Source organism: Mesocricetus auratus, unplaced genomic scaffold (assembly GCF_017639785.1).
Source record: "Mesocricetus auratus isolate SY011 unplaced genomic scaffold, BCM_Maur_2.0 Super-Scaffold_100001, whole genome shotgun sequence".
In the NCBI taxonomy this organism is placed as follows: Eukaryota; Metazoa; Chordata; class Mammalia; order Rodentia; family Cricetidae; genus Mesocricetus; species Mesocricetus auratus.
The window spans coordinates 10,231,500-10,255,663 of record NW_024429187.1 but is presented as its reverse complement, the minus strand read 5'-3'; the positions used below and the strand labels follow the sequence as shown (position 1 = coordinate 10,255,663).

Sequence of the window (24,164 nt, the reverse complement as noted above, 5' to 3'; positions counted from 1 at the left end):
TTGCTTCCAGGTTCTGGCTATTACAAATAATGCTGCTATGAACATAGTGGAGCTGATGTCCTTGTTGTATGAATTTGCATCTTTTGGATATATGCCTAAGAGTGGAATTGCTGGGTCTTGTGGTAGATTGATTCCCATTTTCCTGAGGAATCTCCATACTGATTTCCAAAGTGGCATTCCCACCAGCAGTAGAGAAGTGTTCCTTTCTCTCCACATCCTCAGGTGGCACTAGAAGAAACCATCCTGAGTGAGGTAACCCAGTCACAAAAACACAAACATGGTATGTACTCACTCATATATGGATTTTAGACATGTATCAGGATAGTGCCAGTCTGCACTTCCACTGACAGAGAGTCTGGGAAACAGGAAATAACCTAAGAGATATGCATGGTACCCCAGAGAAGAGGAATGAGGCAAGATCTTCTGAACAGATTGGGAACACGGCGAGGGGTGAGGGGAGTGGGAGCTGGGAAGAAGAGAGGGGGAGAAGAGGAAGAGAGGGGTCATGGGGGAACAGGAAGGTTGAGTGGGGGGTAGAATAGAGGGAAGAGGGAATCATAGATTAGAAGACAGATCTGGCACCAGTGAGACCTCTAGTGATCTAAAGGGATGACACCAACTGGCAAGCTAAGCAATAGTGGAGAAACCACCTTGAATGCCTATTCCTGATAGTGAACTTGATGTCTATAACCATCCTGTTGCCTTCATCCAGTGACTGATGGAAGCAGAGGCAAACACCACAGTTAAACACTGAACCCATGGAACCCAGTAACAGAGAGAGAGGAACAATGAGCAAATTGGCAAAGAATGGGCTGGCAAAACCTGCAGAGACAGCCGATCTGAACAAGGGGGAGCTCTTAGACCCCAGACCAACAGCTGGGAGGCCAGCATGGGACTGATCCAGACCCCCTGAATGTGAGAGTCAGTGAGGAGGCCCTGGGCAATGGATCAGTGTTTATCCGTGGCATACAAACGGACTTCATATGTCCATAACACAAAGAGGCATGCTCTCTCAGCCTGGACTCTTAGGGGAGTGCCTGGACCCTGCCCTAAGTGAAATGACAGACTCTAGATATCCCCTATGTGGAAGGAAGTGGCGATAGGGTGGGAGGCTGGGGGGATAGTACCGGGGTGTGGGAGGAGGAGAGGGAGAGGGAACTGGGATTGATATGTGAAACAAGCTATTTAAAATTAAAATAATAAAAGAAAAAAGAAAAGTAGCTATATTATTATGTGTATATACAACTAACTATAAAACAAATAAGAATTTAGGAATACAGTTGCTTGTATGACTATGTAGCATAATAGATACAGAAGCCAAATATAAACCTGAGATTTATCAATGCTGGGCAACAAGTTAAATCAAGAAGAAATGAGGTTGCCTTGGGAAGACACATACGTACTGAGAAAATTAAGGTCCACACACTGGGGGTCCCTTCTACTTAGTGGGTAGAGTTTGTGGATGAAAAGTCAAAAGTGTTTCCATGAGAACAAAGGGAACAATGAATGTATAGTTAGGAGAAGGTGTTAGAACAAAGCAGACAGTTGAGGAGTTGGCCAACAATGTCAAGTAAGTTAAGAGAATAAACAATGTCAAGTAAGTTAAGAGAATAAAGACTGAAACTGGAAAAAGTTATCCATGATGGAGGTCACTGGTGCCAAGAGAGTTAGCATCTTAGAATCAGGAAGCATCTGAACAGAATGAGGAGTCCAGGAGACAGTAGAGGGCAGGAATGAAGAGTGGAGGTTGGAGATCTTGCAGGAATCCTTGGATAGAAGGAATCAAACAGCAGGGAGTGTTTGAGAGAACAAGGAAGACAGAAGCACTTGGTGTTGGGATCTCAGGCTCACAGAGGAGGACTAAGCCACAGAACCACAGAGGAGGAGGAAAAGACATGGAAAGTGAAGAGAAGGCAGGAAGTTGAACTTCTCCCTGTCTGGATTTTCTGTGAGCAGGGATGGCTCAGCAGAGATTCTGAACTCACATAAGTTGGGAGATGCTGGGGGTGCTTTCACAGAAGCCAGGTGAGGTCGGCTTTCTGTGAGACAATTTAACCTTGGTTTTAGTGGGCTTCCTTTTGCTTACAATTGTATCACAACAGAGAATCCACAGTAGCAGGATTTCTGAAGCAGCTGGTCACACCCACCAGAGCAGAGGGAGTAAAAGCGCGCACTCTTGTGTCTTTTCATGCATGGTGCTGCTCAGATCTTTCTCCACTCTTATACAGCTGATGACTCCCTCCCTAGGGAATGGTGCTGCCCACAGTGGGCTGGGTCTTCTCACATCAGTTAACTTAATCAGGACAATCTCCTGCTGACGTGTCCACAGGAAAACCCACTAGAGACAATACTTCATTAAGACTCTCCTCCCAGGTATCTAGCTCTAGGTGGTGTTCAGTTGACAATAAAATATAAGCATCACACAGTCCCTTTGAAAGCATGGCTCTGGAAGCATTGAAAGGACCTTGCTCCCATCATAGTTTTGGTGGGAATGCTGTGATAGTACAGTCTTGGCCTTTAACTCAGCATAAAAGAGAATTTGGGATGTGGCTTTCAGTGATGAAGCCCTTGTATCAGTCAGATTTCTTTTTTTTTTAATTTTATTTTCCAGTTTAAATTTAGATAAGAATCAAGGTTGCTATCAGTCAGATTTCTATCACTAATAAATACCTGAGATAATAGTTGATAAAGACAAAGGTTTCATTTGGCTCACTGCTTTGGAGTTTTTGGTATATGTCCCTGGGCTGTCTGTTTTGGAGGTTTGTCACAGGGAAACTCATTATGGTGGAAGGAAGGGAGGAGTGACATCATTCATCTTGTGACTGGGAAGTAAAGCAGAATGAGGAAAGGTCTATGGTTCTACTCCTGATGACCTGAAGACTCAACACCACCCCCTCCATTGGAAGGGTTCCGTTGGTCTCCAGCGGTGCCTCCTGGGAAACAAATCTATAGCATATTACCTTCTGGGAGCCATTCTATATTGAAACAATATGGGAGGGCTCCTTTCTCAGTATTTATATAAACCAATGTACCTACATGTCACACATATGTACATGTAGCATATATATGTACATATACATGCCAAGCTTAAATTTTTATAAGTAGAGTATATAGGAATATCTGAAGTAGTGGGGTGTAGCTCAGGTGTAGAGCACTTGCGTAGCCTACTGGATACCCTGTTCTGCCAAGGAATGAAAAGAAATCTAAGATTAAAAACAATTCAGTATTCAGTCTCAAGGCTTTTTGTGCAAGCAAGATCTCCGTGTGGTTGTGTAACTTCCTATCTTTGTTTACTCCCAGGGATTTTAGAAACAGGGAAGATTCTTGGCCCTTTGATTGGACTCTTCTTGGCATCCTTCTGTGCAACCATTTATGTAGACACTGGGTCTGTGAATACAGGTAAAATATATTTTATTTATACATTCCCTGTCTCTAGAATGCAGAGTGCTCCAGATTGCTATACCACTGACTCCTCCAATTCTCGGCTAGCCATTTTATCACCACGTACAGATTGCAGACCTAAGATGAGCAGAAGTGAGGATATAGCCTTCTGATTAAAAATTCAACATTCTCCTCATTACCACATTTCAGCCTCGCCTTTGGTCTCAGAAGGGTGACTCATGTAGATGTTTGTCAAGGAGGCTGCCACTGTGGATAGTAAAGGAGATCCATTGCGTGATTAACACCAACGTAAAAGGTTTCACATGACAGGCAGAATTACTGATTCACTGCTGGAAAATATATTGCCACCAAGGGGCCCCGTCCCCAGTAGATTAGAGAAACTGGAAAGGGGATGAAAAGTGGGTAAACTACTGGACAGAGATGTTCAGACACACATGGGAACTGTATATGAGTACCAAAGTTTAAGTATTCGTTTTATTTTTCTCTCAGGTGGTTGTTCTTACTGTGTTCTCTGTCAGTTCTGTTCTGTTACCCTGTTGTTTTTCTTCTATTTTCTATTCACAATTGTTCTCTTGCTACATCTTTGCTGATGTTACCATTTCACTTATTCCCTAATGATTCCCTTCTATTTCTTCCTCGATATTTTTCCTTCCGTCACTTATTCTTCCTTATCCCTTTTATACATCCTAATACATAGGTTTCTATGCAAGAAAAGTTTACCTCATAACCAAATGTTACTTTCCAATAGCAAGTTAAAATCTTTACATAAGAAGAAATCTTTACATTAAGATGACAAGTTACCTGTTTTCTTTAGAATTCCACAAGCAAATATTTTCTTTGTATAAGTTTTTGTAACACACAAAAAAATAAATGCTCAGATACTGATATTGGTGTTCAGATTTCAAGCTGAACATCAGAAAAGCAAAGCAAACCCTTGTCTCTACCTCAGGATGAAAGGCCTGACACCAAGCTCTCCTCAGCCTGGATGGAGACTGAATGCTCCTATCTTCAGTGGGGCTGGAAAATGAATGCCTCCTACTGAAGCCTGAAGATCCTGCTTCAATCTTTTATACCCTTCTAGAGCTGGGATTATGGGTGTGAACTATATTTCTCTTTTAGATTCATTCAATCTCATGTATCCCTGGGTGACCTTGAACTCAGAGAGATCTATCTACCTCTTTAATCCTGATTTCTAGGATTACAAGTATGTTCTAACACCTCCTAGCTTCTGACCCCTAGGATAAAAGGTGACTGGCTTGTGGCTGACTTTGCTTTCTGAATCCTCAGGAAAGCTGTAATAATAAATAATATATATCACCCTAAATTTTCCCACCGTGACATCTTCACTCTGAAGCAATGATGCTTTTATTATTGATTAGCAACATTTTAAGCATGCTAAGTATGTTTCAGCCAGTTCCTTCTGTACTGTCAGGTGACTGGTTTCAGTTTCAGTTTAGAAGATTTTGATTCTTTTTTTATTTTTTATTTTTAAATTTAATTTAATTTAAATTTAAATTAGAAACAAAGTTGCTTCACATGCCAATTCCAGGTCCCTCTCCGTTTCTCTCCCTTCCTCCCGTGCCCTCCCACCAACCCCCCAATATCCCCTCATTTCCCCAGGGAGGGTGAGGCCCCCCATGGGGGTGTCCATAGTCTGTCATTTCATCCAGGGCAGGGCCTAGACCCTCCCCCAAGAGTTCAGGGTGAGAGTTCATCTCTCATTGTTGGATGGGAGTCCAAAGTCCATTTGTATACCCGGGATAAATACTAGCTGAGCGAGGTAACCCAGTCACAAAAGGAGAAACATGGCATGTACTCTCTCATATATGGATTTTAGACATAGATCTGGGGATGCCAGCCTACAATCCCATGGCCAGAGAGTCTGGGAAACAGAAACTTCATTCAGTGGCTGATGGAAGAAGAGGCAGACTCCCATAGCTAAGCACTGAGCTGAACTCAAGAAAGCCAGTAACAGAGAGGGAGGACTGTTGACCAAAGGGATTAAGACTGGCCTGGTTTAACCCCCAGAAACAGCTGACCCAAGCTGATGCCTGGGAAGCCAGCATGGGACTGATCAAGGCCCCCTGAATGTGGGTGTCAGTGAGGAGGCCTAGGTAATCTATTGAGCCTTGGGCAGTAGAAGATTTCAATTCTTAGTTGTACTCTGGAGAAACTTTAAATGAGTGGTCACTTAACCATCTATTTTTCTTTATATACAATAGTGTCATTTAATTTTACAAGTTTTTCTCAAGGTACACACTGGGGCCTGTGATTAAGTCTGCAACTTACTTGATGAAGGAATTCAGGCATAACCTTTGGTGTCGGGACATAATTGTTTTCTTTAATCATCAGACTGTTTTTTCATAGGCAGAATTCATGGGTCCTTAAATTCATGAAAGGTCCTTGTTCTTATTTTCCACCCTCTGCAAATATCATATTTAGGGAAGGTGACTTTGTATGTATGTATGTATGTATGTATGTATGTATGTATGTATGTACTATGAATGTGGGTGCCTGCTGAGGTCAGAAGAGGGTTTCATAGCCCTACAATCAGAGTTGCAGGGAGTAGTGAGTTTCCATGTGTGTGCTAGGAATAGCACTCAGGACCTCTGCCAGGGCAGCAGTAAGTCTCAGCCACTGAACTGTTGCTCCAGTCCCCTTCCATACCCACTCTGATATTTTGAGATATGAATAAGCCGGTTCCTTAAATATGTCTCAATATGAATACATCAGGCTAAAGCCAGTTCCTTAAATATGTCTCAAATGGTTATTTTGACTTTTTAAAATGAAGTTTTGACTATTATGATATGTAGTAGTCTAGGAGTTTCTCCTTAATTTTACCTTTACTTAATAGATCAACCTTGGACACTTTTTCTAAAAATGTAAATTCAACCTGTGGGGCGGCAGATACCTGTAATCCTAGCATTTAACAAGTAGAGGCAGGGGGCCAAAATGCAAGGCCCAAACAAGAACAAGAACAAATGTGAATAGTTTACAAATAATAGGCAAATTTTGTGTTTAGATGGAATTATTCTGCAAAGTGTAGTCTTCCCGCCAGCCGCCGCCACTTGTTGTGGAATTCCCGCCTGGACTTCCCCCATCATTATTCTTCTTAATAATTTTCTACAGTTTACACAGGAAAGAATGGTGCACATTAATAAATTATCTGTATTTCTTTACAGAAGACCTGACCATAACTCCCACTGATACACGCTGGGTCGGTGCTTGGTGGGTCGGCTTTTTGATCTGTGCCGGAGTGAATATCCTCATCAGCATCCCTTTTTTCTTTCTTCCCAAAACACTCCCAAAGAATGGATTGGAGGATAACATGGTTGTGACTAAAAGTGACAAAGAAGAGAAACACCAAGAGAAAGCCAAGAAGGAAAAACGTGGACTCACTAAAGGCAAACAGGAAACTTTAAACCTTGTATTTGGTTTAGATGGGTCTGCAGTTAGTGTAGCGTTTGTCATGCTGCTGTGCTGAGCTCAGATAGTTTGTCACTAAAGGTCCCTAGTCAGATGTGTTATACTTCTTCCAAAGTTACCATGTGCAAACAACTGAGATAGTTTTAAACAGCTTATCTTATATTAGGCTTTATGAAAACTCAAGTCAATGTGGATACTCAATAAGCAAAAAAAATTCCTGTCTGTTTTAAAAAGTCCATTTTATACAAAATATAATTATACATTAAAACATTAATAAACAGAAATTTAAGCTAAAGGTAATGGGAGAGTAATACCTACACTAAGGTATCAGTATAGTTTGATGAGAAAAAATATTAATTTAACTGTGAGAATCCTTGAAAAATTAAGTCTGGAAAAAACTGAGAGGTAATATAATCCTCTGTATTTGAAGGTTGTTATAATTCACAGAAGTGTTCCCTAAGGATCTGACTGTTGTAGAACAAGGAGGGATGTTATTAATTTCTGGTGCAGAGTAATGATGCATCTATGAGAAGCTGAGTGTTCAAGACTGCCCGTTCTTAAACATTGGCACTATTTTCAAAGCTATGTGTGTGGTGACATCTGTAGTGGTCTCGAGTACAAATGGGGCAAGCCTTGGGCTCTGGAATTTTTAACGTGTATAATTGGAGGGCAGGAAGGTTCTATTTCTTCACCTGTTAAATGAGGGTAAAAGTACCTTATATTCTTGAGTTTCTATGCTGTTTTGGTACAGAATACAGCAGGGAGCATTTTACTGGTAATTTCTCTATTTCCTCCATCACTCATAACCTTCAACACCACTGTGCACTGAATAATCACAAATATTCCTGAAACACTATTGACCATAGCTGGGGAGCCAGTCATATCAGGAGTGAGTTCAAAGTCTTGCACATTCTTAGAATCATGGTCATATTAATGATTATTCTCAAATAACCAATAGTGATTGTTATGTTTGACTGTCTATAAGGTCAACCTGATTTTCAAAACTAGGAAAGTGCTTAGCATAGTATAAGATATACAGAAAATCAATATAAATTGTGGAGACTCATTTAGGAGAACAGGAATATCAGCAAACAAGGATGAGTTCAAAAGTTCCTGGGAATTCTGACTTTAACCCTCTCATTCATGAAGGTTGATTTTTCTACTAAATTTCACTTATTTTTATTAAATTGTTCTGCCTATACTTCTAAATGGTTTCTTCTTCATATATTAATCTCTAAAATTTTAGGCAATTTATTAAGGATAGTATATATCAGAAAATCAAGACAGGAAATATGAAGACAGAAAAAAAGGAAAGAGACTATTTACATGTGAAATTCAGTCAAATATCTGCAGTGAGATTCAATCCATTTACTAGAGATAGCTACAAACTTGACACTCAGATTTTTAGACAGGGAGAAGTTCTAGTTAAGGCAGTTGGAAGGTGCTTGGTATACAACAAATGAGTCACGTTTAAAAATATTCCTAGGTGCTTCTAATGGAATTCTATTGAGAAATGTTGCAGGGATGCTGAAGTTGGGAGGGCTGTAGCATGATTCCCGGAGTCTTCCTGAGTTTTAGATCATCCTTTCTTGCACAAAGGAGTGATAACATCAGTATATTAATTCAAATGTTATCAAATAAGTGTCCCTTGCAGACTCCAGAGACCAAACTAGTCACTCTCTAGTGAACGTATTTTATTAATAGAAGGAACAGAGGAAAAGAAATCAAAGTATGTGGCCACAAACAGCATTCAGCCTCCTAAGAGTTTTGCGTGATTGTACAATTGGGTTCTGATTCTTGTATAGCTGGCTGTGTCACTAAATTCCAGAAGAAACTTAGAAACAAATATAGAACTTTAGCCACAAAGAGTAAAGATTTATCAGATGCATTTATGTCACAGCGCAGAATCTCTGAGATTTTAAGAGAACACTAGACACAAAATGCAAAGCCAGGCTATGCTGGTGTTCTTTACACTAAACTCTCATTTCAGATTTCTTGCCATACATGAAGAGCCTTTCCTGCAACCCAATTTACATGCTTTTCATCCTTACAAGTGTGCTCCAGATTAATGGATTTATCATTTTATTTACCTTCATGACTAAATACCTGGAACAACAATATGGAAAGTCAACTGCAGAGATAATCTTTCTCACAGGTATGTAGTTTTATTATTTCTTCAGTATCACTTCCCCCTACCACAAGGATAAGATATACAGCGTCCCCAAGGATATTCTAAATAGTATAATCATGTGACTAGGAAACTACAAGGAAATTGAAATATGTTAGGATACTTGCAAATTTCTTCTTTCTAGTCTCCAGAGAAATTAAGAATGGATAGAGAAAGGAAGAGGCCAGAAATATCCTCTCTGTTCTTGCTCCAACCAAAAAGAAAACTGTCATTGTTACAAAAATCTTGAGGATGTTCATTGTCAGTCAATTTTCAGATAGGCGATATGTTAATTCAAACAGGAATGCATAATCAATTCAGTGGGATTCTGTGTCTTACTCTCAGATTCTACTTCTGGGTTTCAATTCTTGCCTTCCACATTACTCCTAATTCATTTGCTTGGTTCCCCAGTGATCTGAGGATTCTGTGCATCCATACTCTGCTTTTCTTGTTAGCACCCTAAACTCAGGGATTCTACCTGACTTTGGATTTTTTCTGGGTTCAATTACTCTTGAAAACTGATGATCATAGGCTGCCAGCATCCACATTATCTACAGTTCTCTGAAAGTCCAAATACCAGTCCCTACCCTCAGTTGTATAAAATTAAGTGCAATTGTACGGAACAGCAAAGAATGCATATATAAATTCCTCTAAATCTGGGGCTGGTATTGTATGAATGCAATGTAGCCTGGGTTTTTCTCTACCCTTTTCTTTTTTTCCTTTGATATTTCTGTAGGGGGACTAGGGAAGTAAAGTCAGGAAGAAAGAATTCTGGTCAACCAATGCACAGAATGTTCTACACTTGATAGGCAGTGAGCTTCAAAATATCTTGGAGCTGAGTCAAATTCCTAATAAACAAGAGTGGAAAGACATACACTGAGGTTTGTGTCCTGCCTAGTTCCTCATCTGTTTAGTTCCAAATAAACACACAGAAGGCTTATATTAATAATAAACTGTTTGGCCACTGGCTCAGGCTTCTTATTTGCTAGCTCTCTCTAAATTATTAACACATTTATATTAATCTATAGATCTCTGTATAGTCTTGGCTTACCAGAGAATGCCCAGAGCCCTCTCTTCCGGGTAGCTACATGGCATCTCCCTCTCTCGACTGCTCCCTGTCTTTTCTCTTTCCAGCATTTTCCTAGTCTAGTAACCTCACCTATACTTCCTGACTACTGGCCAATCAGCATTTATTCATCAACCAATAAAAGAAACACATATTCACAGCATACAGAAAAACATCCCCATCATCTCCTCCTTTATGTCTATATAAAAAGAGTTTAATTCTTACATAGTATAATTATATATAACAAAACAGTTATCAAGTAAGGAATATAGTTACAATATTTAGTCTATATGCAATTTGCAAAATCTGTCCTATCATTGTGAGTCTACAGTTTTCTATGCAACTTTATCTTTTATCATAACTAAGGAAAACCACAACCATAGCTATCTGTCTTCAACTCCATCAAAAACCACAAAAGGATAACATATAAACTCTTGAGGTGACAGTGGCATCTCACTGCCTGGACAGTCACCCAAAGTTTCTCTGTGACATTGAGGCATCCATCTTCAGCCCATAGGCCCATAGACCCATAGACCCAGTGTCTGGCAGACTTTTTGATGAAGCAGGAACTTTGAAGGACCATTCTGTCCCTTGGCAAGTTCAGCAGTCAATTTTCTTTGTAGCCTGATTGTCCAGTTTGGACAGCATGCTGTCAAGCAGTCCAGGCAAGAGCAGCTTCCTGTCCAAATGGCTGTCCCTGCCATGCAGAAGGCAAACTTCATAACAAATTTCTTTAATGTACATCTTTCTCTCTGATTTATCTGGTGTTGCATGGTGTTGTATCTCATTGTTGTGAACAACCCTAATAAACTATTTTAAATTCCATATTCCGTAGGTTTTTGAAAGGTTTTGAAGACTTCCTATTCACTTGAAATATATATCTGTATATCTAGAAAGTCTAACTAACATAAGTTTTGACTATTATAGGTGATGATCTATAATCTGTATTCAATTATATATTTTAAATGAGCTGTATAAAGACATTACCTAAACAAGAGTAGAAATATACATATAACAATATTAACCTTAAATTTGTATCAATAAATCAAAATCTATACCAATGCAAAGTAGTCATCTATCATTTTCCCTTTTCTTTTTCTTTAGAAAGAGATTGACTGTGACAATTAACAATTTATAACCAACCCCGTTTAAATGAAAACAGATTTTTATAAACAATATTTAGGAATTTGGGTGTAGTTCTCTCCAAACTGCTTCCTACTGTTTGGGGGATGCTGCCAATCCCAAAGGGATGCTGAGAAAATCTGTGATCACAGCCAAACCCTGGATGTAGTGGTCTGCAAGTCCGCAATCAGCATCACCCCAGCTGTCTGGCACGTTGGATCACCTGGGCCACTGCTTCAGGGGGGTCTTCCTTGAGCAAACCATACTAGTCTGGAAGGAATCCACGGCTTTTCATCTTCTGTGGAAACAAAAGCAGAACCTCTTTCCAAAGTGACATGTCCTTAGACTTATATTATGAAGTCAAAGCATTTTCAAAATACATAGGTTGCATTAATCCATTTATAATCATTTATAATCAAATGTCTTTTAGCAGCTGTTGCTCCTTCCTCATCAGTCAAACAATTTAAAGACACCACAATAACATGCAGTACCCAGACTCTCTGTGCGCTTTCCATCCTTACACGTCTTTTTATTTGGTGTTCTATTTTTTATTTGTTGGTTTGTTGAGGCAGGGTTTTACTGTGTAACTTTGGCTGCCCTTGAGCTCACTCTGTAACCAGGCTGGCCTGGAAATTACAGGGATCTGCTTGCTTCTGTCTCCCAAGTGCTGAGATTAAGAGTGTGTGCCACCACACTCAGCCGCTCTTCTCTTAAAGAAGTTTCTCTATCCTTTTTCTTTTCTTTCCCAAGCCTACATATTTTTTTAAAGACACAGTAAACAGTTTAGTGGTTTTTCTCCCTCTGAATCAGTCTTTACTGTATATCTCTCTCTTTTTCTGACCACATGAGTCTTTAATCTGTTGAACAGCAGAAGCTGGCCACATCCTATTCCTTGGCTTTCTGAGAATCTAGTTTAATGGCTGAGTTTCTAGGTTTATGTCACCACCAGGAAGCATGCTGCCAGGTGCTTGTAAAGAGCATTTTAAAAAGGCATGTGGTTTTTGCTGATAATACTAAGTCAGGACACCTCTCTCTTTTTTTTTCCTTTTTTAATTTAATTTGGTTTAAATTAGAAACAAGTTTGTTTTACATGTCAATCCCAGTTCACTCTCCCTCCCATCCTCCCCTGCCCCCCACTGGCCTCCAATCCCATGCCCTTTCTGTTCCCCAGGGAGGGTGAGGCCTTCCATGGAGAATCTTCAAAATCTGTCACATCCTTTGGAGCAGGGCCTAGACCCTCCCCCTTGTGTCTAGGCTGAGAGTATCCCTCTATGTGGAGCAGGCTCCCAAAGTCCCTTTTAAAGAAGTCTGACTTCTACTTGCCTCTAGCAAACAGAGCCCGCCTGAGAGAATGTCGCTACGAAGAAGTTCTGCTTGATACTGCCATTTTGCTTTCAGAGTCCCTTTTTAAGCTTTTCGCAGGTTTTACATGGAAATTATTGCCAAACGTTTGGGTGCCACATGTAGACTGAGGTTTCTGTCCTGCCCAGCCCCTCAGCTGATAGGTTCCAAATAAACACACAGAAGAGTTATATTAATTATAAACTGTTTGGCTCTCTCTTAATTATTAACACATTTCTATTAATCTATGTATCTCTACAGAAAGAAGTACACGAAATGTGTGTGTGTGTGTGTGTGTGTGTGTGTGCGCGCGCGCGCGCGCGCGTGCATGCACGTGATAGTTACGGGGTGCTTATAACTTTCTGCAAATGATTAAATAAATGCTGTCTTTTTAAAATGACATTATGGGGCGTTTGAAATATGTGAATGTGGGGGGGATAGGATAACTGTGTATACACGAGCTGAATTAAGGTGTATTAGACAAACTGATAACATCAATTTTCTGCTGTCTTTTATAAGTACTGTTTTATCTGCATTTATAGGTCTTTATTCCTTCCCACCTATATGCATTGGATATTTAGTTGGTGGCTTGATTATGAAGAAGTTCAAGATTACTGTCAAGAGAGCTGCATACATAGCATTCTGCCTGTCCCTGACTGAGTATCTTCTATCTTTCTTTAACTATATGTGGACCTGTGATGATTTCCCAGTTGCTGGCTTAACTACATCTTATGAAGGGTATGTTGTTTCCATTTTCTTCAAGAATTGTACATGACCAGATCATTTATTATGACTTAATGGCAGTCATCTATGGTTATCTTGAATTTTTCTTCCACACATCAATTCTATACCAGCCCACACAGTTACAAGTTTATTAAAAAGGCTGGTTGACTACCCGTGAGTATATTTAGGATTCTATGTACATACAGGTGGTCATCATGATGATATCATAGTCTCTGTTAAAGTGTAATAAAGGAAAATAATCCAGAGCTTTGTAGCCTAAATTATCCATGTATTTTATACTTCAAATAGCTTTAAAAGTTGACTGTATAACAATGGATAGCTTTACATTTGACTGTGAAGGCCAACAAATCTTCATAGGGTTCTACAATGGGCACAAATTTAGCATAATTGAATCTAATACATGGTAAATCAACAAATGTATATATTTCTATATGTCACTGATATAGTTGTATCTCATGTATTCTGCAGTCTTAGGCTTTGTATTTTAAGGATTGCCTTATCAAATTCTGTATTAGCATGGGACATGTAAAACTTAGTTTAGTGCTCAGATATGTAATAATTTAATCAGTTAAAATGAAGTAAAACATATATGTGGAGGTTCCTTTTGAAATCCTGAGGAGATGACTCAGTGTCTAAGTGTTCTCTGGCAGAAGCCCCTAGTCCCGATCCCCAGAATCCATGTACAGCTTGATATGGTATGATATCTGTAATGCCAGCACTCCTACCATGAGCTGAGGGGCACATGCAGGAAAATCTGAAAGCTCATAGGCCTGCTAGTCTGGCATTTGCAGCAGTGAACAGCAGGGGACTACTGTATGTGTACTTACACACACATACACACACACACACACACACACACTAAAGAGACTGAGACAGGAGCAAAGGTTAAAAATAAAAGTCCTTCCAACGTCTTTGAAAGTTGCAAGATTTGAATAACTTCACTATAAAATAATTAGTAATTATATACATCATCTAATTTGAATTTGTTTTTAAGAAAGCAATTATTCTGTTCACTTTGTAGATGGCGAAAATGAAACTCAGGATGAATTAGTTTTCAGAAAGTAGCTTCAACAATACCAAAGCAGAATTATGCACACTTACTCCATCTCTAGCCATGCTGACTCCATGCTGTGTTTGAGTGACAGAGTGTGAATTCAGGCCTTAGACTCCCATATGATCCTCTTTCAATCCTGTTGTAAGTGCAGGGCACTTCCTATTGCAGAAGAGCTTGTCTGGTCACTCAAACCACTGTTTGCGGGCTTAATGCATCATGTATCCTATCCTTGTTCAAATCAGCCCTCTATCATTATCCCCTCATGCAGATCAGTGACAGATCTTCATCTTCCTTTTTAGCTCTAACAGCACAGTATTTTCCTATAAGGTAGGCACTTAATGTTTATTTATGAGGTAGTTGGAAAAGCAGTCATGTGACCACCAGAGCAGATAACTTTTATGAGAAGAGCATAGTACAGAGACTACACATGGATAATTGGATGATTCCTGTTTCTGTTTAGGGGTGGTGAATTCTCTCTCTCTCTCTGTCTCTCTCTCTGTCTCTGTCTCTGTGTGTGTGCGTGTGTGTTAGTGTGTGTGTGTGTGTACACCTGCCTGCATGTGTGCGTACATGCAGGCAAACAGACTGAGATGAATAGAACAAAATAAAAATCTTGGGTATCATTGTTTTAGTATTCCTAACATTATTTTAAATCATTCTAGAATTCAGCAGCCATTATATATGGAGAATCAATTCCTTGATGACTGCAACACAAGGTGTAACTGCTTAACTAAAACGTGGGATCCAGTGTGTGGAGACAATGGTCTAGCATACATGTCACCCTGCCTTGCAGGTTGTGAAAAGTCTGTTGGAACAGGAATCAACACGGTAAATGTCTTTGCAATGTTTTAGGCTGATATTTTGTGTGCTATATTAATATATAGATCTAAGCCTACATCTGATAAAAAGCAAAAACTAGTCCTTGCTTAAAATATATTAATATAGTTTTTGCGAACCAACAACATTATTTGGTATATGCCTACCTGGTGTTAGAGCCCTAGATGTTATATAAAACCTTACAGAATCTGAGAATTATCTTGTAATTTTAAAGCAGTTGAGACTGCTATTCAAATGGTTGGAGTTAAAATTCTCAGGATGAGCTGGAGAGCTAGCTTAGCTGTTAAGAGCACTTCCTGGTTTTTCAGTGGACCCGTTTGGTACCCAGCATCCACACAGGGCAGCTCACAACTGTAGCTCCTGCCACTGACACTGTCTTCTGCCTTCCTCAGACACCCACATGCACATTTCTGAATGCACACAGTTATAGAAGCAAGCACATGAATAAACACTAACATTAAACCTTTAAAATACTTGGACAGAATCTGCCTGTTTATGAGGTGGGGTCTCCTCCAGGAGCCCAGACTGACCTTACACTAGCCATGTAGTTGAGGTGGAGAGAAAACTTATCTTTCATACCACGAGTTTCTTTCATTTATGTATCCACTTAATGTGAGGTGTGTGTGTGTGTGTGTGTGTGTGTGTGTGTGTGTGTGTGTGTGTGTGCAGGTACATATGCATAGGGAGGCCAGAAGACAACCTCTGCTGTTGACTCTCGGGTTACATCCTGATAATGCTTTTGAGACAGGATCTCACTGGCCTGTGATTTGCAGATTCTGTTAGGCTGCCTGACAAGTGAGCCCCAGGGAGTCACCTGTTGCCACCTTCAAAGCACCAGTGTTGCAAGCACGTCCTCTATGCATGCATTTTTCCCATGTGTGCTGGGGATCTGACCTCATGTTTTCGTGTTCATGCATGGCTTTTCAGACTGTGCTGTCTCCCCCACATCACCACAGTTTAGTACATGAAGCTAAGCATTTTTCCTTGCCTTAAACATGTTACAATATTTAAGGTTAGCTGGTAGTCAAAATGAGTTAAGGAAAGAATTGACTTTATTGCTAAACTCTTTCTCTTGGTGACATGACCTTATTAGTAAGCACTTAACTATTCCATCAGTATTCTGAAATACATTTTGTTTTAGTACTTAGGACTAAGCCAACAGAAAACAAAGCAGTGTTTATTTTCGAGAACTAACTCACATAACTTATTCCCTGACTTCTACATGTATGCCATGGCATACATGTCAACCTACAGACACACAGGTGCACAGGCATGCACAAACATAAATGCACACACACACACACACACACACACACAAACACACACAAGACCAAATAAGCAAATAAATACAAAAATATTAAGTGTGCATTCAGCACAATTGTATTTTTGTAAATATGTGTACTTCATATATTTAGAAAGCATACCAATTCTTAAAAATTTCCCCCTTTGTATTTTATGATAGAATTCTGAGATACCATAAAAAGAGATGGAAATAAAGTGGGAAGGAAACCTCCATTTTGGCTATTTACTATTTAGTGTTTACTCAATGGTATTTATGCTCCAGCTCATTCATGCTGGATGAGTGCTGCTCCTCTAAGTTACATCATTGGCCCCAAAGCTCTCTATTTTTGTCTAACTGGCTGTGTAGAAAATATAGAAGGTTTATGTTCAATATTTTCCTTCCTTAAAAAAGACATTGTTTTTGACAGGTGTTTCACAATTGTAGCTGCATTTGGTCTTCAGGAAACTCATCTGCTGTCCTTGGGCTGTGTAAGAAAGGCCCTGACTGTACCATCAAGCTGCAGTACTATTTCATCATGTCAGTAATTGGCTGTTTCATCTACTCACTAGCAGCCATACCTGGGTATATGGTTCTTCTGAGGTATTAATTCATTCATTCACTTAGCTTTCTTTCTTTCCTTCTTAACAACGTGTGCATATATGACTATATGGTGTGTGTGTGTGTGTGTGCGTGTGTGTGTGTGTGTGTGTGTGTGTGTGTGTGTGTGTGTGGTGTGTATTATGTATTGCGGGGATTCCTGGGTGCCAAGAAAGCACAGAAGGTCAGAAGACAATGTTAGAAAAACAGTTCTCTCCATTCATCTTGGTTTTGAGGCAGGGTCTCTCTTACTATTTCTGCCAGAGGTTTTGGCACACCTAATTTTCAAATTCCTAAGCAACTCTGCTTTCTCCTCCTATTTAAAGATAGGAATATTGGGATTACACATGCATGTCACTGAACTGGAATTCTTTTAACATATGGTCCTGAGTTCTGGGGATTATATTTGGGTCATCGAGCCTTTGTAGCAATAATCTTTTCACTGAGCATTCACTGAGCACCCCGCCAATGCCACTTATATTTTTTGGTCACTAATTAAAATTCCTTTTCACAAGAAATTCTCTTGGAGTCATTGTTCCTAGAATTTCAATGCTCTAAGATACCTTTATCAAGACTCTTATACTGAACATTTCTATATTTAACAGTAATCTAAAATTTTCTGGAATTTTCCTTCCAGTACATTCTGATTTTCTCCTTTCATGTCTTAAGCCTCCATTAAGGCCTGTATTGTTTTGGCAGTAAGAGAGTAGCTGCCTAGCGCTCATTTCCTGTGGCTCAGCTCACTGACTGAGTGTGAAACTCTCTGTGTAAAAGCGAGCAGTCTCCCTTGACATACTGAGATCAATTTGTCTTTAACAACAACAAAAGAATGCAGTAATAGATACTACAGACTTTAGTATAAGTTGAGGAAGTTGCAGAGCCAAGTTTTAAGGGTTTATTTTGTTCTTTGTTCTTTGTTGTTGTTTGTTTGTTTGTAAGTGTTCTTTCCAATCTAGCAAACTTCACACCCACTAGCAATGGGGAGACATGGGGAAAGACTTTAACATTTCTTTTCTTGTCTCATTGGAATTGAGAAGCAAAGTTGAGTTAACTGTAATGTGTAATTCCCAGCGCTTTTCCCTAATAGACTGGACCAACGTTCTCACTTCTCCCTTACAATTGAGAAGCAAAGTTGAGTTAACTGTAATGTGTAATTCACAGCGCTTTTTCCTAATAGACTGGACCAACGTTCTCACTTCTCCCTTACAGGGAGCTGTACTTTTCTGTTTGCTTGCCCACATTCCCTTCCCACGCCCGCCCTCCTCTTCTCCATCACCTCCTTTCCCATCCCTTTCCCTCCCCTCCCCTCCCCTCCTCTTCTCCCATCACATCTCTTCTTTCCTCTCCTCTCTCCTCTCCTCTTCCCTCTTGTCCTCTTCTCTCGTCTCGTCTCTCCTCCCCCACCCTTCCATTTCCATCCCTCACCCTTGGTGCTTCCTCTCCTCTACTTCTACCCATCATAGATACTCACTAGTTTGGCCCCATATGTGTTCTTACGTATTCATTTTTCATGGTAAGATGTTATATTTTTTTATGTTCATTCAAGTGGGGATGTGGTATGTGTCTTGTTTTAGTTCGCAGGTTCACAGACAGATGAAAGCACCGAGTACTGCTAGTTCTTAAGATCTATTCTTGGAAGTGAGGGAGAACTGGCCGTGACATCTGTCACCCCATCATGTGCCAGGCTGATTCAGCTGATGAGGCTACACGGCGTCTCCTTCTCCCTCAATACTCCAGGTGCCCTGTTCCAAAGAAGTGTGCTCAGTTGATAACGATGATTATTCCTCATAGAAGAGGATGGCCATAGGTGAAGGGCACATGAGTAGCTGAACTATCGTGTTGGAACCTCCAAACATGTTCTCAATAGTTGCTTTCATGTTTACTGCATGGTTGTTCCCTGTTCCAGGCCTTACTCACTTTCTCAATTACACTACTTTCTGAACTTGAACTTGACTCTTTAACTGGTTGAAAAATTGTGGCTCATTGGTGTGTGTGTGTGTGTGTGTGTGTGTGTGTGTGTGTGAGAGAGAGAGAGAGAGAGATGCTGAAATTTGAGGACATAGCCTAGGAGCTGATTCTCCTACAACCAGGCGGATTTCATATTTCATGTATTGAAGGCAGTTTGTCAAGTTTGGTGGCAAGCAACTTTACTCACTGAGACATCCCTTTAGGGCCTAATGTGTGATTTCTTAATGTAATGGGGTTAATGTTATTTTTCTCATATTTCTTGGTTGCATTCTGCTGAATTTAATGATTTCCATGTAAATGATGGATGATAAGGTACTGCTGTTTGCACACTGTCATGCTCTTCTAAATTGTTTTGTCTCCTTGTACCCTTTCATGAGTCACTTCCAAAATGAAATCCCAATGGTTGCATTAGTTACGCTTTTCTTACCAAAGGGTGTATTTGGCGGGGAAAAACCACGTTTCTAATTTATAAGTGTATTTTTCAGCTTCTATCCTGACTGCTTTATAACCCTCCCCTTTGTCCATAATTCTCAAAACCACCTCATCTATTTTTGTAGGCAGTACAGGAAAGACAAAAGTCTAATGTTGGTAACTCCATAAACAAAAGCATTTTCTTACTGTCATAGTTTACATGAGGGAGTCTTTTTCTGTTTATCTGTACCTTTACCATACCTTGAAGTTTTATATAATGTGCTAGAATTTTTAATTAACATGACAAAATGCTTGACAAACAACTTTTAAAAAGGAATATTTATTTGGTTTGTGTTTTCAAATGTTTGGGTTCATTATGATGGGTATCGCAGGTGGTCACCATGGTAACTAGGGATCGAAGCTTCTAGGTTAGCAGCCAATGTATGTTAACCATTAAAGGGCTCCACACTGCTTTAGATGTTTGGAGATCAGAGGACACCTTTCCGTAGTCACATCCTCCTTCCTCTGTGTGGGCTTCATAGATGCAGAGCTGTATTATGCTTGTTTCAACGTGAAAAACCTAACCGTTAAGATCACGAGCTACCACTGCCATTGGGAGGATGCTAGGACAGATGTGGGTTTGCATGACCTGCTTTGACATATGTGTGCATGTTTTTCTCAGGTGTATCAAGTCTGAAGAGAAGTCACTTGGTGTTGGACTACATGCATTTTGCATAAGAGTATTTGGTATGAACAGTTTTCCTAAGATATGAGGTCAATATTGTTTAGTAAACCAATTATTTTTCTCTGAAGATAAAGATAGCAAATATCTTGCCAATCCAAAACAAAACCCTCTCACCCTAAAAGGAACAAGAGGGCTTAATTTGAAACCAAGAATGCATCACCATCATGTGGAAACATAGATTTAAGTCGTCAAATTTCAGGTTCCAACATGGTGATAGTTACTGATGTTTATAGTTGGAGAACAAAGGAAGTCACGGATAAGGCACTTCTCAAATATATCTGTGGGAACATCAGGTAGGTTTGTTACAGAGAAGCAGGCTTTCTCTGCTGTAGACTTAGATGCTTGAGGGCATTCTTAGTGTTCGGGTGGGGGGAAGATAGTGGCCTGTTAAGTCAGTACATCCCCCAAAGGCTTCATGTGACAGTTTCATGGAATGTCGGACACGGGGATGGGGCAAATGAATGATCAATATGGAAGGTAAAGACAGTTTGATTCTGGACCTGCCCTATCCCGACTGTTCACACCCAGAAAATTCCAATGACCTTGTGGCATCTTCAGCACAGGTGTGCTTTGCCCACATTGCACTGAGACTTCAGTTCACAAGATCTTTTGTTTGAAAATAGCAACTTATAATTAGCCTGAGTATGAAGTAACCGAAGAGATTAAAAATGTTTCCCCTTGTCTTTAAAGAGCTTACCTGAACTTAATTATACCTTTGATATTGTAGTAGATTCAAGGATAACATGAGGAATAAACGGCTTTGTTAGTTAGATGTAGAGAAAACCAGCACAAGACATTTCAGAAAATACACAAGGTACATAATTTTCGTTAGCTGTGATCTAGAAACTTTACATTTACTTATATTTCATAAAACTAAGTCTAGATACTTTGATTCATAGTTTTTATATTGTCTTTATGGGGTAACTGAAGTACTTCCTAATAAAATAACACGACTCTCTTTTTTTTCTTCCTGTCAATTGGTTGCTCTTCCCTCTCTCTTCACTGCAGCTGGCATCCCAGCACCTGTTTACTTTGGTGCCTTGATAGACAGAACCTGTTTATACTGGGGAACTCAGAAGTGTGGGGAGCCAGGGGCATGCAGGATGTATGATATACACAACTTCAGGTAAAGTTAATTTTTGAGACTTACTTTTGTGCTGCATAAAACGCCCCCATTCATATCAAACATTTTCCTCAGTGATAAAATTACATTTCGCTTCACTTTCAGATTGCACATGAATGGTACAACTTCCTTATTTATGTATTTTAATATTTTCCTATTATCTCTAAAGTACTTGATACATATAAATGTGAGTGTGTTTCCTAACCCAGCCCTTCAAAATACTTTTAAAGGGGGGAACAGGGCGTCTGCATAGACGTCCTGGAGCAACAGCGGGAGAGCTGCATCTTGAGCTGAGCTAGCATGGCAGAACACTGGAGATAAACAGGGCAGTAAGATCCAGAGACCAAGGGCAATGGTGCTGTAGGTGGGAAGAAAATCTCTCAGCTCTAACCCCCATACCTAAGGACAGAGAGGAGAGACCCCTTACTTCTACAGGGGTGGGGATGACAGAGTCCCATCTCATTGATTCGGCGTGGATCCTGGCATCCAACTCATAGAAAGTCCACACCCATCTCATGCTTGAAGCCTGATTAGATAAGAACCCCAAATCTGTGTGCATCCCTTGAAGTTTAAGAAAACACATGCGGTGCTGTAGAGAGGGCCTATCTTAAGAAGGGACCTGCTGTCTGAAGTTGATGGATGGTCTCGTCTCTGGGAACCCATAGATACTCCACTGCTCTTAGTGGTTGGCTGCCTCATGAACACAGCGTGCCTCAGGAGACTGATTGTGGTACAAACCAACAGAGAGTGTCACAAGGTGGGAGGGTGTTGCCACTCACGGGAATAATTGGAACCATTACCATCAAGGACCAGCAGACCAGGGAGTCTGGCCTCTGAGATCCGGGAACATCCAGATGTGTGTGGTTTCATGCTGTTGCCTAGACTAAAAGCCATGCTTGTATGGTCCTCACCACTCTAAGTGCTACACAGGCACCTGTCACTAACAGTATAGTGAAATAAATGTGGGTTCACTACGGGCTCACTACTGCCCATGTCCAGCCAGCATGCCAGGCTGCCTGATCTCGAACCAGGTTTGGACTGTTAACCTTGCTGGCCTTCGAGGGCAACAGGCCCAAGAAAGCCTACAGAGAAATTTTGTTAGCTACAGACTGCACTGTGTTCCTTCACCTAAAACCACTTCAGAAAAAAAAAAAACAGTGTAAGGAAGACCCACCCCTCTGTTTCTGGGTGAGCAATATATTGAAAAATTCTAGGAGAGAAAGGACTGGCCTTTGCCCTGTCCTCCAGAATGTCTGGCTGTGATTGGCTGGGATGCCATTCCAAGTCTGGCATGTCCACAGTAATAGTGTAGAAGGACTCAATTATTTCTGTCAGTGTTTCTGTGTGGATGAAAGTTCCGGTTGCCTTTACGTCCCACAATAGTGGAATGTAACTTGGAATTGTGAGCCAAATTGACCCTTCTTCCTTTAGATGCTTTTTTGTTGGGGTCTTTCATAACAGTGACAGGAAAAGAAACTAAGATAGTTTTAATCTATTATCCCTTTAGTAAAAAAAAGTCTCAATGATATTTCTAAACTGTTGTATCTGAAGTCTTAAGCATCTATACATACATGCTATTCTTATTGCCTTCCTGCTGTAAGTAAGCACAATAATTTTCTCTGTCCTTAGTCCTTAGGGATTGTTGTCACCCCTATGGGATGGGACTCATCACCTCAATTAATGTAATCCTAATAATGCCACATGAACATGTTCATGGGCCAACAAAATCCACATAGGCCTTCACTGAAACTTCCTTCCCACAAGACTCTAGATTGTATGAAGCTGACAACACTATTCATCATGCCAGCTTTTTCATATATGCGTGTTGAGAATATAAAGGCATGCTTTCATAGTTACTTTGAAATGTATATTTCAAAATAATTGTTTCCCAAAAAACATCAAGTTCAGAAAGCTTACAGCATATCTTATCAAATTTACAAAGAAGAGATGTTTATAACAGAATAAAAGTCATTCTCAGAAATGGTGAAAAGTCAAACTACAAAATTCATTTCAGAAAGCTTCTACATTTTTCAAGCTTAAACTAGACAAGTTCAGCAAATGAAAAGAATGTGGGGCTAAAGAGATGGCTTTGGGTTAAAAGCACATATTGCTTTTGCAGATCACATGAGTTCAGTTTCCATAACTAACATTGTACAGCTCAAAATGTCCTGTTGATCCAATTGCAATGTATCCAGTACTCCCGAGCAAATGTCCACACTCAGGCCAAGACATGTACATAGTCAAAATAATAAAAGCTAAATTGACCGTAATAATTGCAAAATTATGCTTGAAAGTGAACAATTTGAAACTATTAATACCTAAAAATTACTAATATGTCTTATTTTAGACATACAAGGATTTCAATATCACAAAAATCAATTGGTATAACACGGCAAACAAATTCTCAGTAGGAGAGAAATCTGGAAAAGTGATTTTAAGATGTTTTATGCATGTGTGATGAAAATTTAAGCAATTAAAACAGAGGCGATCCTTTAATACTGTATGGGTGTTTTGTTTCAGTATTTAAGGGAATGGGCAATAATGGAAGGGGAAACATAGTGACTCAGCGTGAGGTAATGGCAGGGGAGGTATGGTTGGGAAGTGTGAGGAGGCTGGTTATGTTGTCTGCTATGTCAGGAAACACCCAAGGCTAGAATCCCATCACATGGTGGTGAAGGACTTCATTCTCAGATAAACGTTAACGAAAACATTCTCATAGACACAACCAAAGATGTATGTTGATAATGATCCTAATTCAGTCAAGTTAACAATGGAAGGTAGGGACCATCAAAATGAAGTAAATACATTTGAACTTTAATGGTGGAAATTATTTGACATTTTAACAAACAGAATTAATAAATTAGCAAAGTATATTATAT

At 39.9% G+C, this 24,164-nt stretch overlaps 1 protein-coding gene across 4 annotated transcripts in view; it reads left to right on the top strand.

Annotated features, from left to right (window-relative positions):
- Nucleotides 1-24,164, top strand: part of LOC101832023 (solute carrier organic anion transporter family member 1A5) — a 53,901-nt gene that overhangs the window by 28,789 nt on the left and 948 nt on the right. For all 4 annotated transcript variants that reach the window (XM_040743509.1, XM_040743510.1, XM_040743511.1 and 1 more), the window contains exons 7-14: nt 3,301-3,399; nt 6,585-6,806; nt 8,819-8,983; nt 13,067-13,262; nt 14,985-15,150; nt 16,869-17,041; nt 20,100-20,164; nt 21,171-21,288. In XM_040743509.1, the coding sequence (XP_040599443.1) occupies nt 3,301-3,399; nt 6,585-6,806; nt 8,819-8,983; nt 13,067-13,262; nt 14,985-15,150; nt 16,869-17,041; nt 20,100-20,164; nt 21,171-21,288 (1,204 nt within the window). The remainder of the gene's footprint in view (nt 1-3,300; nt 3,400-6,584; nt 6,807-8,818; nt 8,984-13,066; nt 13,263-14,984; nt 15,151-16,868; nt 17,042-20,099; nt 20,165-21,170; nt 21,289-24,164) is intronic.